This window comes from Solanum dulcamara, chromosome 4 (genome assembly GCF_947179165.1).
Source record: "Solanum dulcamara chromosome 4, daSolDulc1.2, whole genome shotgun sequence".
Taxonomy (NCBI): domain Eukaryota; kingdom Viridiplantae; phylum Streptophyta; class Magnoliopsida; order Solanales; family Solanaceae; genus Solanum; species Solanum dulcamara.
In genome coordinates, this window is record NC_077240.1 from 3,719,378 (window position 1) to 3,730,363 (window position 10,986).

Genomic DNA, 10,986 nt, shown 5'->3' on the forward strand with positions numbered 1-10,986 from the left:
ACGAATTGGGTTTGATTTTGCCCCCTATCTGCAACCAAGATCAAAACAAGGAAACAGTGCCGAATAAAATAAGAACGCAGGAAAACGGGGAAAAAAGGAGCTGAAGAATCGAGAGAGTTCAACTAAATATACGTACAAAAGTACATATGCATCTTCAAAGGGAAGAGAAGAAAGAAAAAACAAACAAAAAAATTTAGCTATTGAAGTCCTCCAGCTAAAGTTATATAGACATTTGTTCTAGACAGACCACAGATCACAAAACTGATGCCCCCCCCCCCCCCCCCCCTTCCCCAAAATCTTCTCTCTCTTGTAAAACACTTGGGCTTGTATGGATAATTATCTACATGTCAGTTACAACATTATTGCTATATCGCAACACTATGCAAAAGCACGCTAGACTTTTCCTACTCTATTCTTTTTACCCAAAAAATGGCACGCCAACACTATACTTTCTGCAACAAATCTGATTTCATCCAGTACGCCTCAAATTCGTCATCCTTCTTTAGAAAAGCAACAACAAAATTACCAACTCCTTGTGTTGAAAGTCCTCTTCTCCAATATTTCGCCACCCCTCAGCTGCCTTTCAAAAATCTTATATTGGCCATAGTCTTCTGATTAATTTCGAGTTTTACTGTGTTATTACTCTGGAACATAGAAATAGCTCCCGTCATTGTTTGGTGAGGAACTTCCCAGATTTACTTGGTTTATTTCTCCAGAACATGGAACTAGCAACTCCTGGACTCCTGTATTCCTTGTCGGAACAACCTAAAGAACAAATATAGCGACAAGATAAGGGGGTTTTACGACCACTAAAAATCACGTTTTTTTCAAAGGTTATTGGAAGAAGTTAATGCACATTACTTGCTCTTGGTCTGTAGTATCCACTGAAGCTGTCTTCATCTTTTTGCACCTCGAGTTCTCAGCAAAATCTTCATCCATGAAATTTTGACCTGAACCTTCTGCAAAATTTCTAACAATGTCAAAAATACCAACTGTAGAATTAACAAAAACTATATTGTACCTATGTTTAATGACTAATGGACATAAATAATATTCCCTTGGTGTTCCAGAATCCCGGAAATCTAAGCATGTAAAACTACAAGTTCCAACATTTTAGTCCTTACAAAAGAAGGCCCATCCTCGAATCCTCAATTAAGAACAATTTCAACACAAACATAGCAAAGTGCTTACCAGTAACTGTAAAAACTGTTTTCTGAAGTTCTCCAGGTTTGGAAAGGATTAAATGTGATCTTGTTTTGTGCTCACAAGATGACCTCTCATCTCTTGTTCGTTTCACCTTGCAATGGAGTTCACAACAAAATTGGCTATCCAGAACCTCATGATGCCCATCACCGCGTAGATATTTTAAGCAATCAGGAGAATCAGCTGTTGCAATATACACAACAGGTGACTTCCTCACAATCTTGATCTTCTTCCAACAGCCTTGATGCAGAAAAGGTAACTGGAAGAGAAGAGAAAAACTATCAAGCAAGATCCACTGAGGTTTTTTGATTTTCTTTATAAGAAGAACATGGTGCTGTTTTCATTGTCATTACAGAAAACTAGTGGGGCAAGTGGGGTCAATTTTGTGAAGATGCCTCACGAGCAATGTTGCTAAGTCTCTTCAGAAATGTCCATGGTGCATGTCAGCTCCTCCAGAAATAGTGCATATTTGGAGGATCTAACACGAGTGCAGAAGCATTTTTGGAGAGTCCGAGCAATACAACTCACAAGTACTTCAACGAGAAACCAAAACAGAAGCGAAATAAAGAGGCAATTACAAATATCATGCAAAAAATTTACATTCCACCAGGATTCCTTTAGAAAGCATGAAACCTATGATCAAGTTTTCAATTTTGAAACGAAGCAAGAATATCTTCATAAAAGAGAAAGGATGTAAAAAGTAGGAATTTAATAATTAAGCTTCCTTAATAGGAAATTACAACGGATCATATACACTTATAAAGTAAGACAGAATCAGGACCTTCTTCTCTCCCATTCTCTCCATGGCCTCCTCCTATTAATGGCTATATCTGACGTTAATTTTCCCCTCTCAATTTTTGAATTTTGGCATCTCAAATCAGAAAAGCAAGACACCAAGATTTGTTCTTTGAACTTTACAAGTCATTTCACGATAAGCCAAAAATGAAGTTCACATTGAATACTTGATATTTACTTCATCATCATAATTTCTTCTGGTTATATATGCTATTCGTATATAATTATATAACCCTAATTATTAGTTAAACAAAGTAAATACAATTTTCTAAGACCGTAGGACTAGTATTTTTTTTCCATTCAATTATTTGCTTAAAGTTATGTAAAATGACAATCGCATCAAATCAATGTTTAAGCTATTTCTTACACAGCATAAATTTTTACATTTATGAATTGCAGAATGCTACATACATACATACATATATAATAATATGCACAACACACACATTTAGAATATCAGTCATGCATTTATGAATTCTTTTTCTTCTTGATGTTGCGTGATTTACACTTACTGTCAGAGGTGTCAGTAACTCAGTAAGACTAGTTTTTGGTGAGAGAAAATGTTGCCCCTCACCAAAATATGTCTGCCTCTGCCCCAGGTCATTGCCAAAATGCAGCCAAAAAAAGGGTCGTGTTTAGCTCTAGAAATAGAGAATGAACTAAACTTAGGCTCCTGACCTGCTCTGAAGCTTTGTTGACATGTGCAGATAACTCTTCTGACAAACTTCTGCCACTCAGGTTCATTTCCACAGCTCCAGCACGCAAGGCCATGGATCTGTGTAACTGCTTAACAAATGATGCTTCAAGACAGTCCAGAAATATATTGTGCTTCTCATTTGTCCATCCTGTATACTCATCCTGAAGTCAATGTGTGAAATATGCAAGTGTTATTATCCTTATCCTAATATTTTGGCAGGTTAGTGGAAAAGAAGCATGTCAATTTCAGTTTTGAGCTTTCTTGTTTTGGTCTGCGAGTTCCACGCAGCTCAAGAATAAAATTGCTGAAGGTGGGCTAAGGATATTAAAGAATGTGTAGGATTAAACCTCCATGATAAATTAATCAGAAATCAGGTAAACTGAGAGTACCCATTAAGGAAAAATTAGAAAAACATATCAAGAAATATGCATGTCACATGCAGCTTTCACAGATGATCATTCAAGGATAAACATGAATGTATAAATAATAAATTCAATATTCTATTAGTATAAATAATGAATTCAATATTCTATTATACTATTTTATTTTATTTTATTTTTTGGTAAGGAATATTTTACTAGACTATATAAAAGGAAAGTATAAAAGAGAGTGCAAATTTCATAGGAAGAATCTAATGAATTCCATGTGCATTAAGTAGGTTGCACAGATCCTTACAAAAAAAATCATTCTAAAAAAAGTTAGGTTGCACATATCCATCCTTATTCAAATTTCACATGCATTTAGGAAGCTGTGGAGGACAATAGTCTCCCGCATCTTATCACAGGAAGAATCTAATGAATTTTGTAAAACCCAATAAAATGCAAGTAATTCATAAACTGGAAGTGGACCAGGAAATACTTCCACTCGACTACATAAATTATCATGGTTAGGAAACAAGAAGCATGACATTTTAATCAGGAACGACCCTAACTTCTTTTCTTCTTCTTTTGAGGATGATGTAGGAAACAGCATTCAGAATCTAGAAGAGGCTATCCTAAAGAATATATATAGTATTTGTTTACTTTATTTAATGTGGAGGTCGTTGTAATAATTGAGAAATTGAATAGTATTTCATTAATTGTAGCATCTTTTTTTACGTGGCTACCTGTTTTGTTAACTTATTTATATTTTGGTAATTATCATGAACCACATTACAATTGTTATATTTACCTTTTTTATTCCCCAATCAATTTTTATGATCCCATTATTGAATATTCTAACGTCTACCAGACAATCAAACCTTTTGCATTATGCAAAATCTATTGTTTTGTGTTTATAAAAAGATCAAATTTATTTTTTGATGTATTCTTTAAATTTTAAGCACTGCAACAAATTCATACTAGTATCATTATATAAACTTTTTAAATTTTTGAGTCAAATTCTATTATTCTAACTTTATATTATATTTCTTCATTGAATATTTTCATTGTTAACATTCTTATTTCACAAGGTCTACGTACATACTACCTTCTCGAGACTTCACTTGTAGGATTACATTGAGTATGTTATAGTTATTTAATTTACATATGAAAACTAAAAGAAAAAGGTCTCTCTATGAAGTTTGGCTTTAGGCCCCCGAACTTGTTGAGACGGCCCTGCTTGTTCTAGCATGCTAAAACTTGGTCTCCAATTTCAGCTTGCTCCATCAATATGGATTTGGTGCGACTGGTGCACTCTTTGTTTCCATCCTAAACCAACTGCAATTTCTTCAGTCCAATCTTCTGACATGAATCTGATTACTTTTATCTTAAAAGTTATTTTCCAGTAGATGATTTTTTATTAATGTTTGCAATGTCTTAGAATGTAGCATGAACAAATTCACTAGTTACATCTCTTGTAAATCCAATATTGCATCAAAAGGAGTCGTAAGGTTTACTTCAAACCTTCTCAGCTATCACCAACACACTTTTTCTTAGAACGAAAAATCTTAAAATCTGAGAAAACTTCAATGCCAAGAACAGAGGACACTAATACCAGAGTCTATCAAAACAGACCTACTTATTAGTCTCCAAGAACTTATACTGCAATGATTGCATGTGATAATTAAACCCTCCATGTACAAGCTTACAATAAGGATATATCCAGCAGATAATAATGTTTGCAATCTGAGAAATATGTTGAAGTTCAATTATCCTATTTAGGAAATCAGGGCATTCCTCCGTGAAGAAGAACCATTAATATTAACAGACAAGAAATTCCTCAACCTGATTCAAGGTAGCTTTTTAAAACCTCAAGATATCCAAAAGTTAATTTCCTTATATTGAACGGCATGACGCAAGAAAGAATTGAACATGTGAGTTTTTTTGTATTTATTGAAGAAAAAAATAGGGTGTGGAGGACCCACATTAGGGTAAAAGGCTAGTTCATAGTCTCGTTAGTCTCTCTTATTAGTAGGCGTATTAGCACACTATAATTCCCTATAATTCCCTATGGTCTGATATCTATTATCATTTATTACCTTCATTTATTACCTTTATTACTTTCTGTACTTTGATTGCCCTATCTTGATTTTCTATATCGCTTTGAACTCCTTATTCCTATTCTTATCTGACTTCTTTCTTATTTGCTTTTACTGAGCCGAGAGTCTCTCGAAAACAGCCATCCTACCTTGGTAGGAGTCAGGTCTGCGTACACTATACCCTCCCCAGACCCCACGTTGTGGGATTTCACTGGGTCGTCGTTGTTGTTGTTGTAGTATTGAAGAAAAAAGTAGGAAAGATTGTGTTTTGGACAGTAGAAAAGGGAGAAAAGAAGAAGAGGTAGATTATGTTTGTGATTAAATTGTTTTGAAGCTTTCCTTTCAAGGATAACAAACTAACTAAAAAAGAAGCCTATGTCCAAGAGACGGAGGTTAGAATATAATTTTTAGAAAAGGAAAAAAATATATTTATTTATTTTTCGTATACATAAGACTTGCATGATAGCTTTTTTTTATTATTTTGATAACCAAGATTTATATCAATTATGAAACCCGAATAGAAGATTTTGGGGAATCCCTAGAGCTTGGAAAGCAAAAAAAAAAAAACCATTAAGTTACACACACGTAAACCACTTTCAAAACCAGGATCCACTCCAACTAGTGCTTCAACTACACACACCCTCACCCCTCCTCTTTCCTCTGGAACAAAATTGTAGCCCATCTGTCCAGATACACTTGAGCTTCCTATCTAGCAACAAAAGTGTAGAGAATAATCCTTCATATACTGATTTCTCCTCGGTCTTCCCGACTATCTTTCTTGTTTTTTTTTCTACATTGATGGGTGAATCTAGGGTTTCATCCCTAGTGTACTCAAAAATGTCCCTGAAAGGAGGACTCAATCTTTTTGATGCTCGGCAGTGAAGAATTAAGGCAGCGAGAAAGTTTTTGAGATTGCTAATCACATCTGATGTCTCCAACACATAATATGTTGCACTTTTAGGCTTTTCTTCCCTATGTAATATACAATTTTTCCCACTTCTCCCTTCTTTTTTCTTGAAATACACTTAATTATGGAAAGTCATTTCCATGCTTGAACCAAACACTTCATAACTCAGTTGTTCCCCTAACTTTTCAGTTACCCTTTTGCATGCTTGACTTCAAGCTTTATCACAGCAGTCGGAACCAATGAAGTATCTGCTATTGGAGTGCTCAGAGAGATCAATGTTGTGGAATCACTATGTGCAAACAAAGTGTGTATCTTGCAAGCACTATCATATTAACAGCTAAATGAAAACCCAGAGATTAGGGGATCTAAATTTTCTGAGAAGACGGGCAGTCTCAGAAAAACACCTTTTAGAAGTAGAAATTCCATTCTCAAAAGTCATATTATATCATTTATAAAAATAATGATAAAAAAAATTCAAATTTAGGTACACTTCCCACACATTCTGCAGTTTCAACAGACCAATTCAATCTATTTTCAGATTATTAATATTAACTGCATGAGCCGAGGGTCTGTTTCAAACAGACTCTCTACCCACTTTGTATGCTAAGGGATGCGTACACTCTATCCTCCCCAGACCTCACTTTGTGGGACTACACTAGGTATGATGTTGTTGTTGTTGTAATATTAACTGCATAAAAGGGCAGCCCAGTATTAATATTAACTGCATGTGCAGGATTAATGCATCAGCATGACTAACCAAGAAGTGAGACAAAAGTTTTAAGCATTCAATGACTAGATATTTAGAAATGTAGCTTTAAAGAATACTGGATTCTAAAAGTGACAGTGTAGAAACCTTTTTTAAAACTAGGGAATCGAGCCAACTGCAAACTATTACATCAGGTACTTTTAACCTCCCACCAGCAGATTGACTGCGATTCTTTTTACTAGTAACAGCTGATTATCCAGGAATACATAATACAAAATCTGATAATCCCAAACTAGCATAGAGAAAGAGAATTTCAGCCTTATACACCATACACTAATGGCATCACGAAAATGCTTTACACAAGATTTAATAGAGCAGCTTCAATCTATAGGTGAAAGTCTCCCCTAAAGACCCTGACAACAGTGTCAAGTAATGCTCAAGCGGGTAAAATTCTCTTTGATGAGATGTGAAAATAGGTAATTTAGGAGGAGTATGACAAGCTAAATATTCATGATTGATCATCTACAAGCTCTAATTCTTTCCATTAGGATGCTAATTTTCCAGTTCAGCCTTTAAACAAGAATTAAGCAACAAGCCCTCGTGACTTCAATAAATAATGACCCCCTTTCCTCCTTCTCAACCTTCTATCGTGTGGACCGAAACGGAGAACTATAGAAGCTCAATAAAAAGAGAATTCCTGTGAGGAAAACTGTAACCTGCAGGATACACGAGATGATAATATAATCACACCACACTTGCCACAAGAACTGTGCCAGTACTCTCTTGCTCCAATGTAGGCAACCCAATTTACTGGTATGAGAAGACCAATCCTCTCATTACTAAGGGTTAATCAAATTCATGTCATTTGATTACTCATGCTTATTCCAAAGCATTGTTATTTTTAGGATCCGGATCCATTATTCATTCAATGTAAACTATTGTTGTTTCTTTTCCTCACAAAATAAGTATAATTCCACTTCTTACAATTCTGGAAAAGCACTTAGGTTATGCTAGATATTCCCTTAACCAGATTAAAAGCAGAATTGAACTAACATATCACACATAGATCTTTAACCCGATCGCTAAATTAAACTAGTGAGCGGATTTTTTAATTTCTTCCTTCAATCCTTCTCCAGCTAAATTTCCTCTCTCAATATATATCATGTCTAGTCGTTGCTCCGGCTAAAAAAGCATACAGAGAACCCATACGGTCACCATATCAGCATCAACCACCAACAATTTAAGAAAATAAACAAAGCAATAACTTTATAGACACTACATCACAATATCTCCTCAACATACCAAAAGATACACGAGATTTAACCAGGAAGAATCGCAAAGAAAGAAACTATTACCGTGGTAGCATTTCCACTCTTCAGCAAAGTATCTTTGGAATTCACAACACTTGAAGACGACGCACCAGAATTCGACCGGGTCAACTCATTAGCGCAACTCTCCGACGACGACGACGGTGTCTCCTTCCGGTAGCTCTCTTCCATTTTATACTCTCCGATAATGTGAGATTTGAAAATATCAACAAATATCTCTCTATATATTTACAGGGAGACGACTAAATGCGTGAAGTTTGGGGTAGGGGTGGGGTGGGTTGGGGGTGGGGGGATTTAGGGACTGTGGAAGCCGTTTTGATCAAAGCGGGGGTAGTCAGGTACTTTTGGAATTGGAAGGAGGGCTCCACATGGCAACGCTTTTACACGTGTCATAAATTTGGCTTTTTTGCCACGTCAGTAGTGGCTGATAATATCTTCAGAAAATGTCAACCAGATATTTTTCCTAGGAAGTAAGCGAAGATAGCGTGGGGTAGCCAGCTACTTAAGGTATTGATCACGCGCCACGTGCATGACAGCTACTCGAAAGGCTATTGGCCACTGCGTCAAATACCAGATAAGCGTAGGGTGTACTGTTCCACAGAAATTATTCATAAATAACATTATTTATTTCGCTTTAATTTGCTTATCTAATTTTGATTTTAATACAAAAATTAAAAAATAAAATTTGTGAATCTTATGCTTATAAGCTAAAATATGTAAATATATTAAAATATCTTTTAATTTTGTGATCTTAATTATATTATGTAGAAAATTAAAAATAAAGAATTGTAAAATAAAATAAAAACAAATTAAATGTACTAAAAAAAAGTGAGATATCTAAATTGAAACAAATGATATATTTGAAAAATGCAATTATGAATCACATTTATGTGTTTCTAATATTATTAAAAGATAATGATTAAAAAAATATTAACAACTTTACATCAACCAGAAGATATTGAGAATAAAATTAAATAATAAGTATATTCTTTTTAATAGATCACATAATTTTATATGATATCAGAGCAAATAAAAATTTATAATTTAATAATAAAAATGCGCTCGCACTACTTTAAGAAAAAGTTTGAGGCCTAAAAAATATAAAGAAGTGAGATAAATATCTAAGCAGATATTTTAAGGTTGTTTTCGTCGCATATATTCTATATTTATAATTAGATTTATTTTATTTGTTTTAGCCCTCTTAATTAAGTCGTTTTCCTTATCTATTAGTCGAAATCGATTACGACGGGGGGAAAGTTTTCACGTACTTTTCATAAGGAAATAAATTCTCTCACATATTATTAGTATTGAATGTAAATTGTAATGTTATTGGATTTGAAAGGAAAAAAGTGATTGCAATTTTTTTTCTTTTTGGGCTTTTTATAATATCAAATAAACAATTTCAAAAATGTTTAATATAACTAGTAATTAGTCTACGGTCAATTTTGACAAACTATTCTAAAAGAAATTAAGCAAAGCACGTGACTTAATAATTTATTTAATTGTAAAATATTGCTATTGAAGGGTAATTATTTATTACCAACAAAAGTGTTCGTGTATTACTATGTTTTATTTATAAGAATAAGCGGCTAGAAGCTAATACTAGTAGTTCATATGATATAGCAGAGGTGAAAATGAAATTCAAAAAAAATTGTACGCATTAACTACTATTATTATTAATGTAGATTGTAGTATCTTATTTTTCAATTTTACGATTACTCATTGAGGTTAGAAGTAGACACTTTTTTATTGACGTGTTTGCTTCATGTTAAAAGTATTTTTTGAATTTCAACATCTATGTTTTGAAGGTGCTTTACAGATATTTTTTCGAAAAAAATTTGATCACACGTTAATAAATAATTAACTAATCAATATGTATAAAATAAATATTGATGACGATATTATACGTTTATCAAAATAAGCAATTAAATGCGTGACTTTCTAATATATTTTTTATATAGATTGGTATAGAAAAAATACATAAGGTCACTTTTAATATAATTTGGGGCCCGTCCTGAGGCTTTGCATGTGGTGTCTTTATATGTCTTTTTGAGGATATGCGCATGTATGCAAATATATAGGATAAGTTATAAAAACATATCTAAATTACGTGAAATATATTAATTACATATTTAAATTACAAAGAGATCCTATTGCTCCACTGTACTTTATGCATGATCCTATCATTTTGAATTATTATTTTTTTCAAATATTTGAAAAATTAGACTACACATGTGTAGAAATCTATATCACCTAACAATTTCAAAAACCGGGTTCTTGAACGAGTAATACGAACGTAAACAGTAAACACAAGATACAAAATTTATTGTGGAAAACCTCATTGCTCAAGGGAAGAAAAACCACAACCTACACCTCGTAAGATTTCTACCAAACTTCACGAACTTTCAAAGAGCGATTTTAGATTACAACTCAATAATCAAGGAACTAACTCAAGTACCTAAACTTTAACGATTAATTGTAATCGCAACTCAAACTCTCCAAGAAGTCAAACCCACTTTCTGTTACAAGCCTCACTTTCTACCTTGGAAAATTATAACACAATAATATTCCTAAGTAGCGTGCAAACACATGAATTAACTTTCAAAAAGAAAACCTAACTCTAGTTCTTCTTTCTTCGATGTTTTGCTCTTGGAACTCTGCCTTGCCTTTTGCTTGAGAAATTCGATTTCAGATTTGCAAAGACAAGAAATCCTTTGCGCGACCTTTTCCTTTTACAGTATTTATTTTTGAAGACCTAGTTGAGTCTTACAAGGAAAGTACAACTTTAATTTTATTGTTTTTCCTTATAAGAGTCCTATTGTGCCATCTTTTCTTATTTCTGCGTTTTTGACTCATATAAGGATTTGTCCTGTGCCGCCTTTTTTTATTTCT

General features: G+C 33.7%; 1 protein-coding gene across 1 annotated transcript; it reads right to left on the reverse strand.

The window, feature by feature from the left end:
* Window positions 1–291: 291 nt before the first annotated feature.
* On the reverse strand, window positions 292–8,328 carry LOC129885558 (cold-regulated protein 28). Its single transcript, XM_055959874.1, has 5 exons — window positions 8,122–8,328; window positions 2,677–2,856; window positions 1,192–1,462; window positions 862–959; window positions 292–765 (listed from the first exon to the last, which is right to left on the reverse strand). The coding sequence occupies exons 1-5, from the start codon at window positions 8,263–8,265 to the stop codon at window positions 640–642; spliced, it is 819 nt and encodes a 272-aa protein (XP_055815849.1). The 5' UTR covers window positions 8,266–8,328; the 3' UTR covers window positions 292–639.
* Between the last annotated feature and the right edge of the window lie 2,658 nt (window positions 8,329–10,986).

Bases quoted from the DNA above. Each gene is read 5' to 3' on its own strand.
- LOC129885558 (XM_055959874.1), bottom strand. From the start codon at position 8,265: ATGGAAGAGAGCTACCGGAAGGAGACACCGTCGTCGTCGTCGGAGAGT. The intron at 2,857-8,121 runs GTAATAGTTTCT...CATTGACTTCAG, and splicing joins AGAGTGGAAATGCTACCACG to GATGAGTATACAGGATGGAC. The intron at 766-861 runs GTAATGTGCATT...TTTGTTCTTTAG, and splicing joins ATACTACAGACCAAGAGCAA to GTTGTTCCGACAAGGAATAC.